Source organism: Clarias gariepinus, chromosome 2 (genome assembly GCF_024256425.1).
Source record: "Clarias gariepinus isolate MV-2021 ecotype Netherlands chromosome 2, CGAR_prim_01v2, whole genome shotgun sequence".
NCBI classification, from domain to species: domain Eukaryota; kingdom Metazoa; phylum Chordata; class Actinopteri; order Siluriformes; family Clariidae; genus Clarias; species Clarias gariepinus.
The window spans coordinates 32,410,429-32,437,322 of NC_071101.1; the positions used below are offsets into that span (position 1 = coordinate 32,410,429).

General features: G+C 39.1%; 1 protein-coding gene across 9 annotated transcripts in view; it reads right to left on the reverse strand.

The window, feature by feature from the left end:
* Positions 1-1,057: 1,057 nt before the first annotated feature.
* Positions 1,058-26,894, reverse strand: part of LOC128510949 (AP-3 complex subunit beta-2) — a 48,656-nt gene continuing 22,819 nt past the window's right edge. For 2 of the 9 annotated variants that reach the window (XM_053483528.1, XM_053483492.1), the window contains exons 4-28: positions 26,170-26,265; positions 25,234-25,394; positions 24,890-24,956; positions 24,597-24,779; positions 24,322-24,501; positions 23,481-23,578; positions 22,681-22,735; positions 22,467-22,538; positions 22,305-22,367; positions 22,087-22,219; positions 21,867-21,976; positions 21,527-21,703; positions 20,692-20,878; positions 20,132-20,250; positions 14,838-14,876; positions 14,035-14,149; positions 13,640-13,820; positions 13,362-13,527; positions 12,325-12,415; positions 10,299-10,408; positions 9,984-10,212; positions 8,095-8,179; positions 7,725-7,822; positions 5,224-5,362; positions 1,058-2,905 (exon numbers count right to left, since the gene is read on the reverse strand). In XM_053483528.1, the coding sequence (XP_053339503.1) occupies positions 2,719-2,905; positions 5,224-5,362; positions 7,725-7,822; positions 8,095-8,179; positions 9,984-10,212; positions 10,299-10,408; positions 12,325-12,415; positions 13,362-13,527; positions 13,640-13,820; positions 14,035-14,149; positions 14,838-14,876; positions 20,132-20,250; positions 20,692-20,878; positions 21,527-21,703; positions 21,867-21,976; positions 22,087-22,219; positions 22,305-22,367; positions 22,467-22,538; positions 22,681-22,735; positions 23,481-23,578; positions 24,322-24,501; positions 24,597-24,779; positions 24,890-24,956; positions 25,234-25,394; positions 26,170-26,265 (3,141 nt within the window). In that variant the 3' untranslated portion in view covers positions 1,058-2,718. Of the gene's footprint in view, positions 2,906-5,223; positions 5,363-7,724; positions 7,823-8,094; positions 8,180-9,983; positions 10,213-10,298; positions 10,409-12,324; positions 12,416-13,361; positions 13,528-13,639; positions 13,821-14,034; positions 14,150-14,837; positions 14,877-20,119; positions 20,251-20,691; positions 20,879-21,526; positions 21,704-21,866; positions 21,977-22,086; positions 22,220-22,304; positions 22,368-22,466; positions 22,539-22,680; positions 22,736-23,480; positions 23,579-24,321; positions 24,502-24,596; positions 24,780-24,889; positions 24,957-25,233; positions 25,395-26,169; positions 26,266-26,894 lie in introns of all 9 variants that reach the window. The other 7 variants (XM_053483536.1, XM_053483502.1, XM_053483547.1 and 4 more) reach the window with 5 other exon arrangements.

The window sequence follows — 26,894 nt, forward strand, 5'->3', positions numbered from 1 at the left end:
TCATAATAATGCAAGTAGAAAATACTGTGCAAAAGTGCAAAAAAACAAAAACAAAAAAAAAGACACCATTTTTTTTTAATACTCTCTCACTCACTCATACTCTATACAGTTCATCCTGTACAGGGTCACAGGAGGCCTTGAGCCTACCCCGGGGAACTCGGGACACGAGACAGGATACACCCAGAAAGGGGTGCCAATCCATCACAGGGCATAAGCGTGCACACACACACACACACACACACGTTATTAGGAATGGCACTTAACCTAATCTGCATATATATATTGTGGGAAGAAACCAACCAAACACAGGAAGAGCTAAGGCAGACCTATGGCAAAGCATGAGGGTTCCCTAGAGGTGCAAGGCCACAGTCATGCAGTACCTATTTATACAGGATAATATTAAATTTTAGTATTATCGAATATAAATTGCTGCTTTTATAATGTTTTTATTGGTAAGGGCTGTATAAATTGCCCATCCATGGATGGTTTTCTAACTAATACTAAACAGTGAGTACCTACTGTCCTTGACTGAAAACCAAAACGTGGGCTTTTGGATGGTATTATAAATTATAAAATAAATTGTATAGCTCAATAAATCTAATTAGCTACAAATAGTTATAAAAATATACAAATATAAAAACATTCCAAGTATTGTTCATTGTTCAGCTGCTTTCATGCCTCCTCCACTGACAGATGGAATCGTTATGTTTTCAGGTTGTCCACCTATCTCTCCTTCTGAGATTCTCAGAGTGACTGAGTTTGTAGGATTTATATGGAAGTATTCTTGTACACAACATTAGATTTTAGTCATACCAAGGTCAAATATTTGAATATTCCTTCTATTTAAAGTATTTCTAAAGGGTATTCCTGGTATCCAAATTACTAAACAAGATCCCACTTGTTATTTTCAAGGGCTGACTACTCTTTATACAAAACACTAGGTTAAAAACCCTCTAACAAACTCTTATCTAATATAACCTTCTCGGTAGGTCAACAGAAGAATAAACATTGTAGGTTGAACAGATGGATGCAAAATAATCCAGACTGCCAAAACATGTGACTGCATGTTTCATTTTTAATGACATTAAAAAACAAATAAATAAAACAAATCTCACATTCTCACAGCAAGTACATGAAGACCTAAGATCATGTAGTCTAAAATCATACATTTATATCAGCCAGGAGAGAACTTTGAGTTGGTTCTTCAAACTGACAAAGTGGAATATGAATTATCTGAGCCATTTGTTTCCTTATTCTCTGTTTATAGCAAAACCATTTACGAAAAAAATAATAATCACATTCCATGCTGCAATCACGTGGATTCTCAAAGGTCAGGGCAACAACATAAAACAAAGCTTCTGCTATACAACAGAACATTAATAATAAAAAAAAATTTAATTAAAATTAAAATACTAGCCCAGAATACAGTGCTGGATGTGGGTGGATAGTAGCAAAGCTCCATTAAGCCTCATTGTAGTGTTCTCACGATAAAAAGCATTATATATTATTTACTCACTCAACACCTGCGCAGGTTGGTTTAACACAGGACAAACACACAGTGCCTTTAAATATCATTATCAAATCATAATCTTTTTTTGTGTTTGTTTGTTGTTGTTTTAGGCAAAAACAAACCTATATGAATAACAAAATAACCTAGAATATATAAGACGTCTAGAGTGCATTACTAAAGTTGGTGCACATGCCTCAAACATATCCAGTTACTGTCAATGGAGTTGTTAAAAGCAGCAAAGTGTTGAGTTATCATAGCGCTACAAGCAACAGGACGCTCGTCGGCACAGTGCAAGCAAAGCTGTTCTTCCGAGGGGCGTTCAAGTCAAACCGGGACCTTTGATTGTGAAGAACAAAAGCACATTGTTATGAGAGTAAAGACTTTTATTTCTCTATATGATCCCTTGCTTCACTAATGCACTTTTCACAGTGTTTTCCACGTTTGCTTCATTTAAGGAATTTCTGGGAGGCCAGTGTTTCGGATGTAAAGCGGGGAGTGCGATCATACTTGTCTACAGTATGCTCTAAAAAATGGGTTCTGTTATTCTGCACAATCAAGTCCTGGTTTGACTTGAACGCGCCACATGGAAATAATAACTATCTCACACAAACACAAGAGTTACGTAACAGCGAGTACCAGGCAGGAGAAGATTAATGCATGAACAGTCTGAATTGTAAATTATTGTATGCATAATTGAAATGACCCCTAATAAATGTGACTGCTAGTTAAAGCTTAAATAATCGCTGGAGCTCCATTTCAGGCTGTCGCCGTGTAAACAAGACCGTGTTCAGCCATGTGTTCTTTTCAGCAGGATATCCTAGTCACATCCGGTAGCTGGGATTTTCTACACTAATACGGTAAGGTTAAACTGTCTATTTGTGTAAAGTAAAAGTAAATACAAATTTAAAATAGACAAATAGTCATTTGGGAATGGTAACAACTGGGACAGATGTCATATCATGCAACAAACCTAAGGAAAAAAAATCAGTAAAGCCAAATAAGGTTATACTGATCATTTCCAGGGTTTAATGTAGATCATATTTAGATTTCAGCTCTTCAGGGAAAGTACTGTAATTTAACTCTATAATTATTATTAATAGGTTGTGTATACTAGGTGTGATATTGTGTAGTAAGTGACAAAAATTGGTCAGCACACAGAGTCAAAGCTACACACAGCTACAGATTTTTGCACACTATATGCTCGGTCATCACTGCGTCAGTGCATGAAGAATGTCCTTCATGAGCATTGTACCGATCACCATCTTCTCACAGTTCACAGTGAGCTGGGCTTCTCCGGTCTCCTTCCTCGCCACAGTGACGAGCACGAGGCAGCCGCTGCTCACCGTCTTCCCAGCAAACCTGGACACAGGTGAGGGAGGAGGAGGAAAAGGAGGACTGAAGTGAAGCAAAGTCAAGCGCAAAACAGGTCAGAAAATACAGACGAAAGAAAAGATTCCAAGTATACAGGTAAAAACAATAGAGAAAAAGGGAGATCAGAGATGAGAGATGAATATATTAATGCACAAGATATTTCTTTCTTACATTACAGTTGGGTTTAAACTGCTTCACTTTATTCACACTTTAAACTAAGGATCTTGTTGTTTTAAATAGAATGCAACATCTACAAAACTTGACTAGATAAGCCCACATGGGGCAAATTCAATTGATTGTACATGATTTGGGAAGCCAGACACTTGTGCGCAAGAGGCCCCACAATTCATAGTGCATTTCAGACCGAAGACCAATGCATGATGTTTAAGAAACTCTCTGTAGACCTCCTCTCTAATTAAATTGTGTTGAGATAATTTTAAAACGCTTAAAATGTAAGATCATTGTAAACCTTTGAATGTCCCCAGGAGCACAGTGGAGTCCATCATTGTAAAATGGAATAAGTTTGAGCCACCTGAACTCTTTCTAGAACTTCTTTCTTCTTCTTCTTTGTCTTTCGGCTGTTCCCTTTCAGGGGTCGCCACAGCGAATCATTTGCCTCCATCTAACCCTATCCTCTGCATCCTCTTCTCTCACACCAACTAACTTCATGTCCTCTCTCACTGCATCCACAAATCTCCTCTTTGGTCTTCCTCTAGACCTCCTACCTGGCAGTTCCAGCCTCAGCATCCTTCTACCGATATGTTCACAATCTCTCCTCTGAACATGTCCAAACCACCTCAATCTGGCCTCTCTGACTTTATCTCCAAAACATCTAAGGTGGGTTGTCCCTCTGATAAACTCATTCTTAATCCTATCCATCCTTGTCACTCCCAAAGAGAACCTCAACATCTTCAGCTCTGCTACCTCCAACTCTGCCTCCTATCTTTTCTTCAGTGCCACTGTCTCTAAGCTGTAGAGCATTGCTGGTCTCACCACTGTCCTGTACACCTTTCCTTTCATTCTCGCTGATACTCTTTTATCGCACAACACACCTGACACTTTTCTCAACCCATTCCAACCTGCCTGTACCCGCCTCTTTACCTCCTTTCCACACTCTCCGTTGCTCTGGACCGTTGACCCAAAGTACTTAAAATCCTGCACCTTCTTTACCTCTGCTCCCTGTAGCCTCACCAATCCTCCTGGGTCCCTCTTATTTACACACATGTATTCCGTATTGCTGCGGCTAACCTTCATTCCTCTGCTTTCCAGAGCATACCTCCACCTCTCCAAATTTTCCTCCACCTGTTCCCTGCTCTCGCTACAAAGCACAATGTCATCTGCAAACATCATAGTCCATGGGGACTCCTGTCTTACCTCATCTGTCATCCTGTCCATCACCAGAGCAAACAAAAAGGGGCTTAGAGCCGATCCTTGATGCAGACCCACCTCCACCTTGAACTCTTCTGTCACACCTACAGCACATCTTACCACTGTCTTACAGCTCTCATACATGTCCTGCACCACTCTAACATACTTCTCTGCCACTCCAGACCTTCTCATACAATACCACAGCTCCTCTCTTGGCACCCTGTCATACGCTTTCTCTAAATCTAAAAAGACACAATGCAACTCCCTGTTACCTTCTCTGTACTTCTCTGCCAGCATCCTCAAAGCAAATACTGCATCTGATGTACTCTTTCTAGGCATAAAACCATATTGCTGCTCACAAATGCTCACCTCTGCCCTTAACCTAGCTTCCACTACTCTTTCCCACAGCTTCATTGTCTGGCTCATTAGCTTTCTAGAACTTCTTTCTTCTGGCCAAACTTGGTCAAAGGTGATCAAAAACCCCATGCTCACTTAAGCAGAACTTTGTAAGTAAATTCCCCATCAATTAGATCTTTATGGTAGAGTGGGGAAAAAGGAAGCCATTCTTGGATAAAACTCAAATAGGAAACATTTAAAGGACCATGCGGCCATGAAGAAAAAGATTATCTAGTTTAAAGAGACAAATGAATTTGCTTATATCATCCCTATGGTGAAACATGGTGCTGGCAGCATCATACAACTGGAGTGCTTTGTTTTGACTGCTAACGTTGGGCATGGGTTTATGCGGGATCCACTTTCTGACACAACTTTCCAATGTAATCCATCACTGAGCTGTACAACCCCAATGTTTGGTGTCCAATGTGTTTGGTGCAAACGAACCGAATCCTGTCCCCTTTGGCAGATAATGATACTACCCGTGAACCACCAAGGCTCACAAATGCACTCAACCTCAGACGAAGAGTGTGTGTGCATGCTTTGTGTTTTAACTGTGTATGAAAGTGTGTGTGCATTACCTGCACTCTTTCTCAGAGCCACAGGGCACTCTGCTAAGGTTAGCTGTCACAGTGACTTTCTCTACGATAGCGTGATCACTCCGACACTTCTCCCCCAGACTTAGCTTCTCTGAGATTTCATTCATTCCCATCAGCTGACCTGCAAAACAGTGAACATAAACAGGACCCACAGTTTATCCAAAACTCAATAATCAATTCAGCTTAATTTATACAGCATTTTAACAAAGGTCATTGTCGCAAAGCAGCCTTACAGAATCAAAAGAAAAGAGACTCTGTTTTTTGACACTTTAAACTGAGAATCCTGTTCTAATCAAGCCATCAGAAGTGACAGAGCGCTCTAGCTCTATAAAGGCGGGAGAAGAGTTTTTAATTTAAAACTCCATGTCCTATCTTTAAAAGTAGAGTTAATTGTATACTCTAATTCTTTACATATATATTTTGCTGCCTGATGGACATAAGGCAAATGTTTTATGGAATGATTGGTTTTGTGATGCAATCGAGTAATTCAGTTGAATGTTCCCCGGATGGTCCATGAAAAATCATTAGTTGTGCTAAGTCCTGAAAGAACATCATTTCAAAAAGGTGCACAAAGGCTAGAAGCAGAGGGAAAGACAGTGTGTTAATTGGGAGGGGCAGGAATCGGGTTGAGGCAGGTGGCAACCTATCAGTCTAAAAAACCAGGCCTTTAGGGGAATTTACCATGTCATTGCATCTCTAAAGGACAGTGATTTAAAATGAGCCGACACAAAAGAAGAAATGGAAAAATACAACAGGGGAGAATTCAGCTGTCCACCTGTGGTAAATTCAGTTGATTGGACATGATTTGGAAAGGCACACACCTGTCTAGGGTCCCACAGTTGACAGTTTATGTCAGAGCACAAACCAAGCATGAAGTCAAAGGAATTGTCTGTAGACCTCCGAGACAGGATTGTCTCGAGGCACAAATCAGGGGAAGTTTACAGAAATATGTCTGCAGCTTTGAAGGTTCCAATGAGCACAGTGGCCTCCATCATACGTAAGTGGAACAAGTTCGAAACCACCAGGACTCTTCCTAGAGCTGGCTGGCCATCTAAACTGAGCGATCAGGCAAGAAGGGTCTTAGTCAGGGAAGTGACCAAGAACCCGATGGTCACTCTGTCAGATTTCCAGAGGTCCTCTGTGGAGAGAGGAGAACTCTCCAGAAGGACAACCATCTCTGCAGCAATCCACCAATCAGGCCTATATGGTGGAGTAGCCAGACGAAAACCACTCCTTAGTAAAAGACACATGGCAGCCCGTCTGGAGTTTGCCTAAAGGCACCTGAAGGACTCTCAGACCATGAGAAACAAAATTCTCAGGTCTGATGAGACTCTCTGGCCACTCTACCATATTCCCCAGATTTGTGCCTTGAGACAATCCTGTCTCAGAGTTCTACAGACAATTCCTTTGACTTCATGCTTGGTTTGTACTCTGACATGAACTATCAACTGTGGGACCTTTTATATAGACAGCTGTTTGCCTTTTCAAATCATGTCCAATCAACTGACTTTACCACAGATGGACTCCAACTAAGCTGCAGTAACATCTCAAGAATGATCAGGGGAAGCTCAATTTTGAGCTTCATGGCAAAGGCTGTAAATACTTATGTACATGTGCTTTCTCAATTTCTTTATTTTTAATAAATTTGCAAAAATCTCAAGTAAACTTATGTTGTCATTATGGGGTGTTGTGTGTAGAATTATAAGAGGAAAAAATGAATTTCATCTATTTTAGAATAAGGCTATGACATACTATAAAAGTGATGCGCTGTGAATACTTTTGGGATGCACTGTATACAGTATGCCCTATGTTAAATATTATGCAACTATTACATAAAATAATGGTAACAACAACTCGAATGGCTCACAATGAGAAGGCTTTAGATGCCGAGCCTCCAACAAGTGTGCTACGATGTTGTTAGCATTTATACAGTACTTTTGTACTGGTGTGTATGTGCTGCTCTGCAAATAAAATGAGGTTTCTGTACCACTGGGTGTCTTTCCACCACTCTCTGATTTTTAGGTGCACTGCATGAATGAATCTCAGGGGATCTTGTTGGAGTTAGAGCTAATGTTGACCAACCATTAATTTTACTGAAGTTACTGCAGAAATCAGAGACGATGTTAGTACAACATTCAAATCAATTCTAAAATGGGATTGTAGAAAAAGACAGAAATGCCAGGCTACCAGGTGGACCAATCAGAGTTGCAGTCGGCGTCACCACGACTTGTAGTTACATTTCTAGAGATTAACATGTCGGGCCACGCCGTAGGTCTTGTGTAGTTATACAGTATACATTACGGTGTAGCCTGAATTGATGCAGAAGCGTAAATCAGCCTAAAGTGTAATGAAAATTAATAAGAATAATAAAAAAGCATTTCATGCCAACATAAACATGTAAATGTTTCTAATAAAACAAAGCGCTTTAAACTGAAAAGAACCGGTGCACATCAGAGTCAGAGAGAAACCTGTGATCATCTCACCTTGCTCTTTCTTAAACTCGTTCTCTGTCAGAAAAGCAGGAGTCATCAGTTCTCCGACTGGTGGCTGGATGGACACAAAGAACTTCCGAGTGTGAGTGCTGATAAAAAATGACAAAAAGAAGCAGGTAAGAGGATTAAATATAATCTCAGTGGAGGTAATCTGGACTGTTTTTATTTTAGACAGAAATGTGAAAAACGTAATTATGCAGGAGAGCTAAGGAACATTAGAATTTATAGCAGAGGACCTTCTTTTTATATCCCATCAGGGTACAACCTTAGAGTTGAACATCATGTCATAAGAAAAAAAAGCAGACACATATTTAGTCAATACTACCACAGATTGAGTTAAACTAAACGTTGGTTTTCTTACCAAAGCTGGAAATTGGCTGCTTGTGTGGAGTCGCAAAAATCAATGCCCATTACAACGGTAACAGATTCGCCTGCAGGTAAAACCTCTGAGAGAGGAAACAGACAGCACATCATGAGATCCATAAGAATGTGACCCTTTAATCATGACAAACATATTTTTTATTGACAGAACAATGCAGCGTGATGCGCCGGTTGATGGTAATGTGCATTTTACCCTTTAGTTTCGACAAAAAAAAATTTCAATATAAATTTAAAACAGAAACAGTTATAAGGCTGAAACATCAGAATAAAGATGTTCGACATTTTTTGGGCATTCTGTCAATCACAAAAATACACAGCGTATTAAAATATCTTTCAGACCCCTCATACCATTCTGAAAGTACTGTATGCTCTTATTTTTAAGCCTCAATGTTTAAATTAACTTTATCACCAACTTTAAAACCACAGAGCTACCGTACACTGCAGGATTAGAACTTAACATAAAATGCACGTTTAGAATCAGATTGTGAGAAATGTATCACCACAATTAGACTTGTACCATTTTTGCCTTTATTTTAATTTTTAAATAAAGGCCTTAACTATGTTAAATTGCAATTGTATTCCATGTGTTGAATAGATTGCATTTAAATAGTTTAAATTAGGTTAAATCACACCTTTTTATACTATAGTTAGTTCCGTATAAGCAATTTGACTGGAAAAAGACATTCCATGAGTGCTGATATATAGTATAACAGCACTGGGATGTTTGACGATATGTACCACTCGGCTTCTACCAATCATTAACCTCCGATCAGGGCACTACTTGGTGTGTGGAACAAAGAAATCTACACCTACACTAGCTTACCATTTAAAGCTATTTGGAATTCAACCCCCTAAATAGTTAGTTAGCTAAGGTAGTTAGCTATTCTAAAGCGGAATAAGAGGAGAAGTATAAAAAAGGCATGTCCAACATGTCCATTCATTCTTCTCACAGTTTGGCTACATAGTACTGGTAAGAATCTAAAATGACTTTAACCCCATTAATTACATTAACTATATTTTTACTTTATATTTTTGCTTGCACATATTTATTAGATTGATTTTTTTTGTATATATTTTTTTTTTTCTACTTGTTGTATTTGTACATTTTATTTTCATGCTTATTACTATTTTCCATCCATTCATCTATGAACCTTTGTAGTCCAACTAGGAACCATGGAGGTCAATGGTGACTATTGTATTTATTCCTATTAGTGCGACCATGGTAAGTTTTTGGACTGTGGGAGGAAACCCACCAAGCACAGGGAAAACACAGACCTGACAAGAGAATCGAACCCATGACCTGGAGGTGCAAGGTGACAGTGCCAACCACTAAGCCAATGTGCCACCATATTCTTATTTTCTTTACATTTTATTTTTATTTTTCCATTTGCAAACTTAATTTTTTTTATTGTGGTTTTTATTCAACTACTTTGCACTACATTTTTTTTTTACCACTTTCAGTTGTGTGAGCATCTCACTGCATTTTGTAGTGTGTATGGTTCTTTATGTAACAAATAAAATGTAAATTTTAATTAGTTCCGCCAGTTGCAAAAGGATTTGTGTTGGTGGAGGAAAATAAACAAATCATAATCTGTTGATAATAAATGCAGTTTGTAGAACTGTCGTTTAAAATTAATATCACACTCGAGGTCACGCTGTTGCACTGAATATCAAAACGGCTGTGATAACATCAGCACTCGGGCTGCACCTCGTGCCTAAAACTGCCTTTTATAGAATGGGATGGAATGTCAAATAAAAAAAATAACTTAAAAAAATTAAGGCATTAAAATTCTGATTCATACATTCACACTGTAGTGACATATTTTATAATTAATCTTTTGTGTGCAGTTGAAATCTTCTCTGACTGACCAATTTCGGTGAACTCCTTGATCCTCATACCAGACTGCATTTTGGGTTCTTCAATGTGTAGATTCTTGGTCTCTGAACTGGTGTTGTTGGTGAACTGGATCTGCACAGCCACCATGTTATGATCAGGGCTGAAGGGCTGCCTGCTGAAGCAGTACTCGACCCCCAGACCCTCCCCTGTGATGCGGTGCAGCAACTCATACATCCTCATCGAGCCTGATGGGGCGATGGTCTGTGACATGACATGTAACGTATCAGTTAGAAGGAATTATTCTGGAACATGCTTCAAAGAAAAAGACAGTGGTTTATATAACTCACACTGGGGGCGAGTACAGTGTCAGTCAGTGACAGTCCTTCTAGATCTGCCACCAGGCTGCTGGACAGGAAGTTGTTAACAGGGGTCACCTGAGGTGATGGACTGGGCTCAACTGAAGCAAAGAGGCAGAAGAAAGTATTAATGGTGGAAAAAGTTTCCCTTTCTATCCTCAACATAGTGTTAATGCTGTTTTTATTATTATTATTATTATTATTTTATTAAGTTATACATATAATATGGAAAATGTGCCAAAAAAAGCTACTTCTGAAGTTTATGCAACATGGAAGTTAATCACTTTAGCTGTTTTGGAGAGAATATTTTATATGTGCCCAAATTTTCAGCATTATAATTTTGCACTTTAAACAATAATAATTTTCTCAACAAAATTTTAATGATTTTAAACAGAAATTCTAACAGGGTAAATGTAATGTTTCAATATAGTTTTTTTTTTTTTTTATAAACCCTATAGCACCCACCCCACCACTCCCCTCCCCGAGCCAGTTTTACATGCATAAGAAAGGCTAGATGCCAGACATCTAAAGAAAAACAAAAAAAGAATATGGAGCTGGAAGTTTTTTGGTTCTACATGCAAAAAAAGGGAAAAGAAAACAAACAATTAAATAAGAAGGGAATCAAACTATAAATGTATATGAAAAAAACGAAGGAAGGGCCCCCACACCTGTTAAAATTTCAAGTCTGAAGTTTTTCCAAATTCGGGCATGTCCAGTAAATATGAATAAGAGACGCCTCTCCGCTTTTACATTACAGTGAAGAACTGACAGTGACAAATTTAAATCTTTCTCCCAAGCAGTTTGAACTTTACATAAAGGGGTGTAACTCGAACCCATCAATCCACCATAAATAGTAGATATCTAGAATATTTGCAGCGGATCTTTAGGGAAATTTGGTATTAAAGAGCCAATGAAGTGTCTTACTTACGGGTATCTGAAAAAATGAGAATTGGGTAGGTAAAACCTCTTAGAAAGCTGCTCAAACGGTGCAAACCTATGGTCAACAAACAGATCTTTACAAAGCTTGATGCCCTTATTGTACCATTCCTGAATCACTGAATCATGTAAAGAAGGTTGGAAGAGATGGTTCGAGACGATAGGACTGAACAGAGAGAAGCCCAGAAGACCGCTGTGCTTTCTAAACTGAGCCCATACTCTCAAGGTATGCCTAATAACTGAACTGTTAATTGATTTATTTGAGGAGATGGGGAGTGCAGATCCAAGGAGTGCAGAGACAGAGAGGTTTTTGACAGACTTTATCTCCATTTCCACCCAGACAGGCCGTTTAGGTTGGTTATGAAAATATGACAAAAAAAATGACAAATCGAATGTTTGCTGCCCAGTAGTAAAAACGAAAATTAGGCAGAGCCATGCCACCGTCTCTCTTAGATCTTTGAAGTAGGGACTTATTTAATCGTGGATGCTTACCTTTCCAAAGGTAAGAAGATATAATTAAATCTAAAGCACCAAAGTAAAATTTGGGAATAAAAACAGGTACAGACTGGAAAAAATATAAAAATTTAGGAAGAATAAACAATAATAATTTAAAATGCAAATTAATCATATTTCTACTAAAATTAGGTGTAAGTGTCTAGAAACATATGACTATCAAAATTGTTGCTTAAATTGTTTTTCAGTAAAAGCTTAAAAAGCAAAAAATCAGTGTCGGTACCCATGTCAAACTCATTTGCATTTTAGAATAATACACTTTTTCAGGTTTATGTCTTTTCAAGTAAAATCTAAATTGGCCAAGTTTCATCTGAACGACAGGTAAGATCATGGAAAGATTTGAATTTAAAAAAAGGTACGGACACTATACATACGGTAGGTGAGACACTTTTTAGCACCGATACCATGTTTCGACTGTATGTAAGACCAAAAATGGAATATTATTTTTTGTAGTATGTTCTTAAAGCACCTAGGTCAAGGGACATCCTCAAAATGCAAATATCTTAAGACTCACTACATACGTGACGATTTAAAGACTTTCCAGACAATATGAACATATCGTACTTACAGTCGTCCAGATCGAGCAGAGACATTTCCTTGGACTCTTTCTTGTTCTCTTTTTTGGTCTGCTTTGCCGGTGGTGTTTTTGATGCAGGTGTCTGTGAGAAGAGAAAATCCACAAAATGTCTGTCTTGTTGTGTATTTTTAGCAACCCCAATCATACGACTCAATATTTATTGCAAAAAAAGAAAGTGCAAAACAAAGAAAGGTATTTGCTACAGTATGTAACGCTTTCAACAAACAACATAAGACGGCATGACTTTACCATCACTGTCAGTTAAGCAGTTTTTAAGTGTTTGTCACTAGGTCTATTTACATGGATCTTGATATTCCACTAATAATAGTAATAATATCCACATGAGGGTATCATTATGTGACGTGACCCTGATTTTCTGAGATGGAAATTTAGAGTGGGCACACCTTTCTCCTTTTACTTTAAACTTAAGGTCACCGATTGGCTTTTTTTGTATTTCATACACAATAAAGATGCTCACCAATCACAGATAAGACTGAATTCTTGTAACCAATCATAACACAGAAGGTGGGATTTATAATAAAAGATGGGATGCCTAACCTAACCTTAAAGTTAAATTCTTCTGTGGCAGAACTACTTTGCACATATCAAAAAAGTTATATTCTGACTAAATGCTTTGAGCATGTAAATGCTTATCCTATTGAATCAGCATCCATGTAAACAGTTAATCTGTAATCTCTAATAGGAATGATTTCAATCAGATTGTAAATGTAGTTGCTGAGAGTTTCTTTTTTCAGAGATAGCGGGAAGAGAAACCACTGCACACTACGGACACCTCATGGAAGTCTCTGAGGAGACTGATCTCCATGTTGTCCATAAGTTCCCCTTGGTGCAGGGCAGGAGTTGTGAGTGTGGGCTGTGGAGTAGGGTACAGGACAATCTAAATAGGCTAGCAGATTATATCAGTTCTGTTGTAACTCAATGGTAATTTAATGAATACAAAGCTTTATGAAAACTATCCCTAAAAGTAAACCCATTGATTAAAAAAAAAAAAGCGTGTTTCAACAAACCTTCTTCTTTCTGGTGTCTATATCTGAGTCTGACTCATCATCTGACTCTGACTCCGACTCACTGCTTTCAGAGTCACTGTCCTCCTCACTCTCTGAATCAGATATTCTCTTTTGCTCCTTCCCTCCTTTTCTGCCTCTTTTCTGGTCATCTCCGCTACTTTGATCACTGTAAAGGAAGCACAGTACCACAGAGTTGTGTTGCAGTCTACATACAATAGTAGGATATAATTCTCTTCTTTCTCCAACATCAAATAAATGTTTGTAGAACTGAATCAGACCTCTCTGCACTCTCTGGTTTCTTAGACTTGATTTTATCTAATTTCTTCTTCTTTTTGGTCATCTCTTCTTCTCTATCCTTCTCCTCCTCATCAGACTCTGACTCCTCGTTGCTCTCATCGCTCTCGGAGCCTGAGGCGCTTTCCTCACTGCCGCTCTCTGTTCCACTGCTGGAGTTCGTCTCTGCGAAAAAAGGGGATGGTCAGATTGAGCCAAATGAAAGTTGACCTTATACATGGCTCTTTGCCACATTTTTATTTCCATTTATCCATTTATGCCTTTTAGATCTCATTTGCGTATAAACTCTAATATAGCAATCTCATTCTCTGACTTGAATTCTTTAAAACAGTTTACAATTTTCAATATCAGACATCCTAGTATTGCTCTCCGGAATTACCACTGTCCGCAGACTCGGTGGGTCCAGATTCTCCCTCCGAGTCAGAGTAGAAGGGCTTCTCCACCTTCTTTTCCTTCCGCTCCTTCCTACTGGTGCATTTAGTCCACTCTGGAACCTGGGGAAGGCCACAGGACACGGTCACCTTACAGATATGCAACATGATTGTACAGTGTTAGAGCACTGTGTGGCCATGAATGCCTCTGCCAGCTACAGGCTGTAAACTTCTAGAACATACTGTACATAATATATACAGTATATGATGTGCTTACATGGGATTCTGGCATCATCATGCTGCCTTTCCTTTCTTTTTTTATGTATAAATAAAGGTGAATCACATATGTAAGCAGAAACATGAGGCATTCATAGTCACTGCTGTATTTATTGTGTAGCTGAGAAATGTCTAACTAAAAAAATATACATCTGAAGATTACCAAATGACCTCCTCCTGATTTAAGACATTACATTAGTGCATGGCTACATTTGGTGCATTGAAGGAAGCTGTTAGCAATGTGTATACTGTATTTAGTCAGGATATAACTCAAGATTGCAATAAGAAAATGAGCTAAAGTAATAGAGGAGGGCAGTTGGCTCTTTGCAAGGATTCAGCTCTTTAATGGTAGTGACAGCAGAAAGTGAAGCTCAGCCAGGGGCTTTAGGCTGATTTAAGCACTGGACAGACAATAAGCTATGCTTGGTAAGGAGAGTTAAGTCTAAGCTGACTGGCAAGAAAGCACTCTGGGTTCGGAGCGACACGGATCGAGACTTAAATAAACGCAGAGCTCTTCGTGAACTAACAGACTCACGCTGGTTAGATTCGTGACTCTTTCAAGCAGCCTAATAACCTGGCGAACAGGAAAGAAAGAAAAAAATAGGGGGGGAGGGGAACGAAAGAATGATGATGTGAGATGATGAGAAGAAGAGCCAGGAAAAGAAGAGAACAGAAAAGTTTAAAAAAGGTACACACAAGGATTCAGGTTGCACTTAACAAATCTACTTGAGGTACATTAGCAACGGTTCCATGGTCCAAAACATTTACAAAATCCTACTTTTTAATGTTATCTAATAGCAATGAAATCGACAGTCAGCATGACTGAACTGTATCAAACTTGCATTAGAGACAAAGATATACTATAAATAGATAAGATTCAAATATATTATGTGCATTAGATTTATATTTTTGTTTGTAGAATAGACCATTTATAAAGTATAAGTTATTTTATTATAAAAACATGAGTAAATCAATGGAAGTGCAACAGAAATGGGATGAACACCTGATTCTGGAGTGAGATGACAGTTGAAGATCCAACAGCAGATTTCAGAGTAAGAGAAGACACGCACACAAACAAGAAACAGATACACACTTTGGTAAAGGCAAATGGGGTCAGTTAATTTTTGTTTTTTTTTGTTGCTTATCATAATCCTTTAAGAAATTTCATCCTTTAATAGATTAGTATTCCGATACTTTATATGTATATGGTCAGGTCCATACAGTAAATTAGAATTGCCTTCTGTACACCATCATATCGAATGTAAAATGAAACACACTCAGGGGTTCGACAAAACCGTGGCATTAACCACGCAGAAACAACAGTCATTTTCATACACCCCATATTTTCTTTCAAATTTGTTTCCTTTCAAATTTAGTGTGGTGGTGTACAGAGGCCAAATGTATAGTGTATATTATGTATATATACACACTACTCACAATAAGTTAGGGATATTGCGAGAGACTTAGTGGATGTCATACATACGGTGTTTGTTTCACTTTAGACATTTTTGGGATAGGAAAGCGATTGTATTGGGGTGATAGACACACCTCATTTTGTGTTTTCCATGTAATGGTCTCATTGACAACCTTTTTTTAATGTGGCATCAATTTCAACATTCTGTGGGAATAAAGGCCGGTATTGTCAGTAAGTCATTTCAAGTTCATTATTCAAACAGCCATGAACACGTGACGTCACTTAATGGACGAGCAGCGCCACCTGGCCATGGCACGCCTTCGGGTCAGTGGCAGGCAGTCAGATGTTGCATCTTAAAGTGTCATCAGCAGACTCGCATCAAGACACAGAACTACTGGCAGAGTTCATGACAGACCCAGGAGTGGAGCCCCACTAGTAACAGACCGAAACGATGACCAGTACCTAAGGACCTATGCACTCAGACATCGTTATGCAACTGCCACACAGCTGCAGGGCCGTTTACGAGATGCGAGGGGTACTAGGGTTTCCAGACAAATCATTCGCAACTGACTCCACCACTTTGGCTTGAATGCCAGACGACCGTTGCAGGTGACCTGAACAATGCAGCAGTGGTCTACCGTCCTGTTTAACAAATGATTGTCGTCAGCTTTGCTGGAGAAGATGAGCGATACGCTGAGGTCAACATGGTCCCCAGGGTTTGTTTTGGTGGAGGAGGTGCAACAGTCTGGGCAGGCATCACCAGTCAGCGCAAAACAGATTTGGTTATTGAACATGGCTCAGTCACTGCACGTTCTTACCTCAGGGACATCATAGAACTCATCATCATCCTCCAATTCCACCAGCACAACCCCAACTTTCTGTTCATGGATGATAATGCTCCACCACATGGTGGCAGAATTGTCACAGCTTGACTTCAGGGAGTTGGAGTGCCTTATATGGTATGGCCATCAATGTCCCCTGACCTGAACCCCATAGAGCACTTCTGGGACCAGTTGAAGCAGAGACTGGATGATTGTACCCCACCCCCACGTGATCTGGCAGAACTGCTTTTAGCCCTTGTGGAAGAGTGGAACGCATTGCCTCAGAACAACATCATTAGGCTAATGAGGAGCATGAGACGTTGCTGTCAACCTGTCACTGCGGCAAATGGTGGAAACACCCACTACTGACATTGTCAATTTTTGTTATGTTATATTGTTATTTATTACTGGTTATTGTCTAAATTTTTGGGGTAATAAATATTAAACTAATAAAAATGGTGTTTCTTCTCATACATTATTAGTAATATTAAAGAAAACTTTTACTTATTTCATTCAAATTCAGAGCAAATAGGAAAAGCACTCATGTAAATAACAATATCCCTAACTTTGTTATTTTTTAATTTTATTGTGAATAGTGTATATATATATATATATATATATTGGCCACGTTGGCCACGATAGCAAGATATCAGAAGGCTCAGTACATTACAGCACACCGTGCATGTGGCCCAGCAGGCTGACCTGGCCTTTAAACTCACCATTTTTTATTTTAAGTCAAACCATGGATACAGACAGGAGCAAGTCTGATTACCCTGTAAGCTGCAGCACCCAAACAACTTGCTGCCAACTTCCTGCACGCGCATTCCAGAGGCCTTGCACAGAATTACACCCTATGTACATATACAGTATGTGTGTATAGGTGTGTATTTCACTCCTCACTTAAGGTAGTCTCACTATGTATGTTTGTGCTCTGGGAGTTTTGAAGAAATTGTGCTAGAGATAAGGAGGTACAGTAAGGAGATAAGGAGGAAGGGAAGGAGAAGCCACTGCACACTTGCGGGCACCTCTCGCCAGTCTCCAAGGAGACCGATTCGCCCCTCACTGGTGTCTATGACTTCCTCTTGCTGTGGGATGAGGATGTGGCAAGGGGTGGCATAGGGCAGGGGTGGAGCAAACAGACAGGGGTTATAAAGGAACAAACAGAAAGGGTAACTGGATGGGAAATTACATTAGACATTACAAGATGGTCTCCTCAACAGGAAATCTGCATGATGACTCAAGTGTTTTATGCATTATGAGTCAAATAAACATAAATTTGCTTAACTAAGTAAATAAAAACAAAACAAGTCACAAATCAAATAACATTCTGCTTGTAGTTGTACCAGTCATTATATATACAACAGTGAGGTCAATAAGTATTTGATTACCCTGTGATTTTGCAAGTTCTCTTACTTAGAAATTTCTATTATTTAGAGTTCTACAATTTTCAGCATAGGTGCATTTCTACTGTGAGAGACAGACTCTAAAAATAAAAATCCGGAAATCACATTTTTAACAATTCATTTGTGAATTACTAAGTTAAATAAGTATTTGATCACTTGAGTCCAAAAAAAATTATATTTGGTGCAGAAGCCTTTTTAACAATTACAGAGGTCAAATGGTTCCTGTAGTTCTTCACCAGGTTTGCACACACTGCAGGAGGGATTTTGTCCCATGCCTCCATACACATCTTCTCTGGATCTGTCAGGTTTCGGGGCTGTCGCTGAGCAACACAGAGTTTCAGCTCCCTCCAAAGATTTTCTATTGGATTTAGGTCTGGAGACTGGTTAGGCCACTCCAGAACCTTGATATGTTTCTTACGGAGCCACTCCTTGGTTTTCCTGGCTGTGTGCTTTGGGTCATTGTCATGTTGGAAGACCCAGCCACGACCCATCTTTAATGCTCTGACTGAGGGAAGGAGGTTTTTGCCCAATATGTCACAATACATGGCCCCGTTCATCCTCTACTTAATACAGTGCAGTTGTCCTGTCCCCTGTGCAGAAAAACACCCCCAGAGCATGATGCTTTCAGCCCCATGCTTCACTGTAGGTATGGTATTATTGGGATGATACTCATCATTCTTTTTCCTCCAAACACGGCGAATGGAGTTGAGACCAAAAAATTTAACTTTGGTCTCATCTGACCACAAGACTTTCTCCCATGACTCCTCTGGATCATCGAGATCTCTTGTGTCTTTTGACAGCTCTTTGGTTTTGCCCATGTTGCTACTTAGACTTTGGCTGCTAGTGGGGTGCACAGGTGGGTCTTCATGACAGCTAACCTCAAACCTCAAACAGGTGCTACTAATTTAGAATCATGAGCAGAGTGTACAGTAGCTGGACTATTTAAAAGCAAAATAACAGGTCTTTAAGGGTTAGAAACCTGCCTGATAAGAAAGTAAATAAATACTTATTTGACACAGTAATTCACAAATAAATTGTTAAAAAATCATACAATGTTTTTTTTTTAGATTTTGTCTCCCACAGGGGTGAAAATTGTAGACCCCTCTATGATTTCTAAGTGAAAGAACTTGCAAAATCACAGGGTGTTCGAATACTTATTGACCTCAATGTATATGGTGAACAACAATCTTTCATATTGTTCGGGCAAAACAGACATGTTTATATTAATGCACGTATAACCTGTCATGTTCGACCTTAATAGTAAGTAGTAATAGTAAAAATGACTTTTTGTCATTTTTATATAAGCATCTGTGTAGTTAATTTGCTACGGTTGGTCGATCAGATACATTTAAGCTGCTCTATGTTGTCCACCAAATATACAATCAGTGGGGTGTACAGGTCCCCATTAACATTTGCTGGTATGTTTACAAGCAATGGCAAATTTGTGAGACATCAAAAGAAATGGCACATGTTCTGATGAAAAGAGAACAAACCTGTCTCTTATCTCATGTGCCATATTTTCATTCTCGCACTCCACAGCTAGACAAAGCGAACCTAGACTCAACCTAGTAAAGAGCCAGTAAAGAATCTTTAGTTAACTTTAAGTTAAAATTAAGTTTGTGAGCTTTCAGACCTAAACGCACAATGGAGGATGTGCAGAGATTGTGATGAGTTGAGGTGGCTTTGTTCGGTGTGTGGAGTGCACACTGTATGAGGGGTGAAGGGCTCTGTGGGCACTGCTCTTCCAAAAGGCCCAACAGAGGTCTGGTATGGATGGCATGGATTTAAAATCCCATATAACTATTAGGAAGGTATAATACTAAACACTACAAGCATGAATATAATAATAAGGCCTCGATTTAGAGCTGAATCGATTTCTCAACACTCAAAAGCATAACAGCCCTACTTCATAAAGTGTACTGGAAATCTGTCACTATCTTACAACAAGCCAACTGCAATGACAATGCATGATGAGGGTGGAGTTATGCTGATGAGCGAGGAGATATAAGACATGTCTGTAGAAGGAGCCGATTTTGGTTGGAGAGGGTAGGATTTGTTTTGTTTTTGTTTTGATGTCTCCTGCATGTTGGGGTTCCCTCTGGTGGGGTGGAGGAGCAGTTGCCACAGGCCTGAGCCCCGAAGCCCTGCCTCTGAGAGTAACTGTTCCCCCTGCACGCACAGAATCCTTCACCTCCACGTTGCGCACGGAGGGATCAGGTGCTGATTCGGGCCAGTCGGGCAGCTCCTGGTAGCCGCCTGCTTTGGTATTCAGCAGGTGAGACAGCGAGCCAAGTTGGTAATGGTCTCTGTCTGTTGGGCAGAAAAACACACCACAGACATGTAAACTGAGAAGTCTGCTCTAAAAAACAGCTTACAGAAGACAACAAGAATAATATAACAATATACCACACATATAATATAAATTTCATTAGGTAGGTATTGCAAAGAATAACTTAATTAACCAATAATCAATTAAAAAATACATTTTAAGTTCACTTTATTTCACTTTTGTGTAGGTCTACATAATTATTTGGCAATTTCTTGTCACCTCAGTTGACTAAGTTATTATGAGGAACACTTGTTTGTATCCAGAGATGTGTGAAGCATCAATTATTTGAGTTACTTATTATTTACAAATTATTTAATCAACTGACGTTGAGGTGATTAGAAATCAGCGAATAAATATTTAAAACCGCACTAATGTGAAATCAGGCCATTTAATAATAAACTGACAGGAAATTATTAGTTTACCTTTAAATGGAGACTCCAGTACAGGTGCAGGTTTAAGGGCAAGAAAAAGCTTCTTAGCATATTTGCTCAAGGCTCCACTTTTATCCGTGGGGACAATGAGCTGACGGATGAACCGCGCACGGTCTCTAATGTCATAGTTTTGGTCATACTTCGCCAGGTTGAGAACATACTGCGTAAGGAGCTTGGTCTAAATATAAAGAGAATGAAAGACTGGGAGTGAGACAGCAAAGGAAATACATCTGTCTGCATGTGTGTTCAACAGTGTCTCACTCTCGCATGTTAAAACAATGACTTAAATTGCAAGTATTTTATCTCTCTGCAAAAATTATCTCTGAGGGTTTTATAGTGGAAACCCTCTAGAACACATAGACATACTGCATAGTGGAATGAACAACACGCTATATATTTGCCTATGAAATTCTCCCATCCTCAAATGATGTGAAAAAACTGAAAGCACACAAATTTGCCATACAACTGGGTGGAGTTCGAAGGCAGTGATTCCTTCCCTGTGTCCTGAAGCATGATTATTTAACAAATGTGTTACAGTAGTGGAAACTACACACTACTTTCATAATAATTAAGAAAAATGGCAAAAAAGAATCTAAATAATGTTAATAAAATAAATTGAAAACCGAGGAAGTCTGTGGAATTGATTTTATCATTGAAGTTAAAAGGCTGGCTACATTTCAGCACCATGGACAGCAACACCAAAGAACTGTTCAGAAAAGCTCCTCCAGCATCAGGTCACACACAGAGAAATACAGACAGGAAATACAAAGCCAAGCTTTCATAAGATATACTTTACACTAAATAGATTTCCATGGCACGGTCTCACCTGCTTGGAGTTTGTCAGGTAAAGCTTAGCAGCCAGATTGATGATTTGCAACTTGACAATGTCCTCCTCATTGGTAAAGCTTTTGGCCATCTTCCTCAGGACATCAGGAGCGATTTTAGGTACATGCTCACAGTATTCACCAATCAGCCACAGGATACTTGCTCTTGCCATCGGGACCTTTGTTAACAAAAAATAAAAAATAAAAAAGGCGCTCCTGAGCGATATTCCTGTACCATACACAGTGAGTAATATATGTACATAATTATAAAGGTATAATACGCTTATTATTATGCAAATGTAAATACAGGGGTCATTTCGGAAGCAGATTGGGGAGATCTACCTGTATGTTGTCTGTCAGTTTGGCCATATGTTTGATGATATCGCTGTGCTGCTCAGGTTGCATCTGCAGGAGCTTCTTAATCACCACCACCGACTCTGCTACCACTAGCTCTGCAGCAGAAGCACAAAAAACATTTGTCCCCGCACATACCTACTTTGTTCAATCTATTAGTTTTCATGCAAATTTGTATTTGCATATAAGATGAATAGATTTCACTCACCATCTCTGTTGGACAGGAGTTGGACGAGACCATTGAGGCAGGTGTCTCTCACCTCACCGATATTGGTGGCACAGCGGCCAATGGCCTGGATGGTGGCGGCCACAAAGTCCTTATCCATACTTTTAATGTAGGTCTACACCAAAACATTATCATGTACATTTATAAGACTCAATTAACCTTTAGGTACACTTTGAAAACTGCTTATATATATCTCTCACCTGAAATTCTCGCAAAATGGTTGATATGTTGGTTTCATTTGCCAGATTGGTTAATACTTCAAGCTGCATTGTAGTGGACATGAAATCAAATAAAATTCATATTATCATGCTTAAAAAATACAAAATGTCTTGGTGTAAAATATTTCCACAAATGTCAATTACCTTTAGTATTTTGATCTGTGTGGGATCAGTAGATCGGATATAGAAGCTCTTCAGGTATGGCTCAAACATCCCCTTCAACCACAATTATTTATATTTTGTGTCAAAAGCAAGGCAGTGAGAGCAGGCTAATTCCTTATTCATAATATGTTGGATTTACTTTTCTTAGACATTTTTGATTAAAAAATGTCTGCGGTCTTTGATAGTAATGACTCACCCTCCTTTTGATGGTCATGGTTGCAACATTTTGAAGAACAACATACTGGACTTCACTGCAAAGGGAAAAAAACAACAACAACAACAACATAAAACCACATTATCACATAATAAATTAAGTATGGGCAAGTAGTAGAATAATAATGAATAATGAAAATGACATTCAGAACCTTACAGATCTTGCTCTTCTCAATTATTTAGGTTTTTTAAAATTTGGTTTATACTATTCTCATTGTGTGTTCATGCACTGTCCTCTTAAAACCACGTGACCGCATATGCAGTCACATTACTCTTTCATGTAAAAAAACAAACAAACAAACAAAAAAAAAAACGCTATAAAACCTTGCCACGGGGCAAAGAACAAATAGAAAATTAATTTTGCTATTGATTTGGGTCATATTGCCTGGCACTAATAGGAGCCCATTTTTAATTCCAACTCCCATTAGTGCACTGAACAATTCTAACTCCTTGTTTACCAACGGAAGTGAGCTACATGTCAGAGAACCAGAGTGAGCTGCTTGAATTGCCTGAAGAGTAAAAAATTTGAGGGGAAAAAAAATCTCTCACTTAACATTATGTGAAAACATTTCAAACCCTTTGTATACAGTAAGTGCAATGTTGTTCTACTCAGCACTCAAGGGCATCACAGTTTAATGACAACATTTGAGATGTCTTTTTTTACACGGACTGATAACTTCATCACTTTGTGTGGACAGAGTCCTTGATTGTCACACAGAAGGTTTAACGGCACACCATTAACTGAATCGGCCAAGAGCTAAACGATGTTCTTCTATTACTGACCTGTGGCTCCTCATCAGCCTCACCAGGGCCTTGGCAATGACACCCACCTCTGCTTTAGGTGCTAGATGGAAATAGAGCTGAGCAACTGCCATTACCACCTGGAGAGAGTAGTGTATATATATATATATATATATATATATATATATATATATATATATATATAGAGAGAGAGAGAGAGAGAGAGATAGAGATAGATAGTCAGATAGATAGATAGATAGATAGATAGATAGATAGATAGATAGATAGATAGATAGAGTGCACAAGTCACATGCAAATAAGCAAATACCTTGTTTATACCAAATACCTAAAAAAATTCTTTAAATAGCAGTGAACAGTAATTAATGAAATAAAGTCAATAATTGGTATGATGACCCTTAAAACATGTGATATCACACTGTATGATTACTGCCATTTAAAGAACCATCAGTGTTACTGAGTTTGTGCTTCATTGAGTAGATTAATTTTCATTTATATTTATAAACCCCCTCACGAGCTAAAGTGTGACTATGATTCAGCCGTAACTAATACTGAGTACAACTGCATGAGTGCAAGTGTGATATTGCTTTTACACATCAGGTCTATAAAAAAAAAAAGAGGTTACTAACAAGTAATTAAGATTTTGGACACATTATGGCTGATATTTCCTTTTATTTCTCCTGCTCTCAAAGGTGCCACACTCAATAAATTCTTAGCATGTCCTTTAACTTGTCCTGATTTGCACGTGGTGGCAATCCAGAGCAGGGCACACACACATGCATACACTTACATACACTACAGGGAATTTGGGGACGCCAATTAGCCTAATAGCCTCTTATAAAGAGTATAAGAGTATTATACTAACAGCTGCATTCCGGCTCTGTAGCAAAGGTTTGGTGTTTCGGAGCAACAGCCTATGATCAGGGTCCATAACATATGGCTTCCTCTTAGCAAGGGCAGCTGCCTCAGCCTTCTTTTCTTCATCGTCCTCATCATCATCAGAACCGTAAAATGCCTTCTCTCCACCCTCCTCCAGCAGGGACTCCTAGAGACAATACATACCGCATGTCAATCTTGGACAAGACCACTGACATACTTACTGTTTATTTACAGAGATGAATGAGGGGTTACGGCACGTACGTTAATGTTAGGGTTGAGGAATTGAGTCCTGGCGTAGCGGGTGAGCATGTTAATGATGACTACCTGTCCCCATTCCTCAACGTCAATCAGCAGGTTGCAGAGTTTACGGTAATTCTTATGGATCAGATCGATTCGCTCTGGACACACCTCCTCGAACGCCATCACCACACTGCCTGCCACCAGCTAAACACAACACCGTATGCATGTACTGATGAATAAATGATCAGGGAAGCATGTGTTATTAACAATGATGTTGATTTTGGCAACATAAAAAGACTTTGCATCCGTCTTACAGTGGTTTTATCGGCAAGCAGCTTTTCAATGACTTCAATTAGCTGGTCTTTCTGCTCAGGGTCCAGGCTGGAGAGAGAGAGAGAGAGAGAGTGGAGATGTTTGATAACATTTAAAAACCCTTTATAATTAAGTCATTTTTTTTTTATCTTCTTGCCAAGCCAAAACTGTCTTTCATATTGGATTTCATTATGGTTACGCAAATGCTGTTGCCTGTACTGTCTTCACTGTGACTGTTCCAGCTGTCTATAAGGCTGCTAGGAAAGTCCTTATTTAAAGTTTTTTTTTTTGATACAGCATTAAAAAAAATCTTTTTGAATCTTTTTGCAGTGGTAGGTGTTCATACCTGTAGAGCTTTGGGATTGCGTGAGCGGCTGTCTTGCGGACATATGGGGACATATCGGAAGCTGCCTCTTTAATGGCCAGCATCATAATGGGCACAATGATCGTGACTCGGATACTGGAGAGAACGCGCAGGGCACTCGCACGGATGAGCTGATTAGGATCCTGCACAGGGAAGTGAAAATGAGAAAATACAGGAAGTAAAAAGGAGAAAATACCTTCTGAAAGGCTAGCTGATGTCAAGCTAGAGTCAGATATGTCATTGCATTGTGACTGTGGGGGAGGACGAAATGCATTTTCCTCATAAGGTCACTAGGTGGTGTTTCCACTCAAACAACTCATAAAAAAATGACTCAGAGAGCATTGCTGAGTCATGTCCGGTCATACAGGTGTCAGGTACATGCATCGTGGCTTAAGAAAAAGTAAAAAGATGTTTGTTGTGAGTAGATTTACCCTTAATGCCTTTTTACTACTCATTCATAGCTGTGCCATTGGAATCTACTAAGATAAAGAGGGCAATGCGGCAGCACTTTAGTGTTTTAATCCGTCCTGCTTCTCACCTCCTCTAAATGATATGCTTCCAAATCTTTAGCTTTTATGCCAACACCAACGTTAATGACGATACTATCATCACCAACTCATTGCTCAATAACCTACAAGGCTGCATTGGTTCAGAAGCCAACAGCTAAACTAATGTCCAAGGTCGCGGAGTACACAACCATTAACGAACATAGTGTACAGCACAACTAACAAATTAACATCAGAATTCATCATGCATATTTCATTATAAACACATTTAATGTGATTCAGAATGAAGTTTGCATCGGCTGCATTGGCACACCATTGCACAACTGCCTTGACGCACACATTTCAATACAGCCATAATGCATGCTGATCTGTACGTTTTGAAGATTATAAAATGCTGCTTGTGAGCGCAAACCTTGAGTCCTCGCTGAAAGGTAGAGATGGAGAGTAGAGCCAAATCCTGCTGTTCCTCAGCATAGCGCACGAGATACACATACACCAGCTTCTTTACCTGGAACAGGCACATACACACATAGATTTAGAGATTACATGTTACAAATTCTGCTTTGTGTGCCCGGTAAGATCAGAGCTGCTTTCACTTCCTGTGTTTGGTTTAATTTTTTTATTTTTTGGATTGTTTCCGCTGTTTCTGATTTAGTCCCAGCCAATTCCCGCCCACGGGTTAGCTTTCCTGCATCATGCGACAGCTCCATACCTGGTAGAATGAATTGAATGAGAATATGGTTTCCCTCATGTTAACTAGTGGAAAATTTTCAACATGAACTGCTGCTCATGCTGCATTAAAAGGAGGTGTAACATGCAGATAAAAGTGCTATCCATCCATGAGCTTTAGATGCCCAGGATTGGCTAGTGCCGATATGACTGTCATCACAGAGAGTCTATGCCATCCCTAGGGCTGCAGGATACTTACCAAAATATGAACCGCGATTTTTCTCCATGGGAACTTAGATTTCGCTCTCACGATTCTCATACCATTCTCATTTTAAACCAAAGCACTTATTGCATTTAAGTAAAAATAAATAAATAAATGAAAGAACTTTTAACTCTTGTAATAAAAAAGATGATTTTCCTTATTTTGGAGCCTTTAAAGTGAATAATTTGAATAAAGCTGTTAAACTT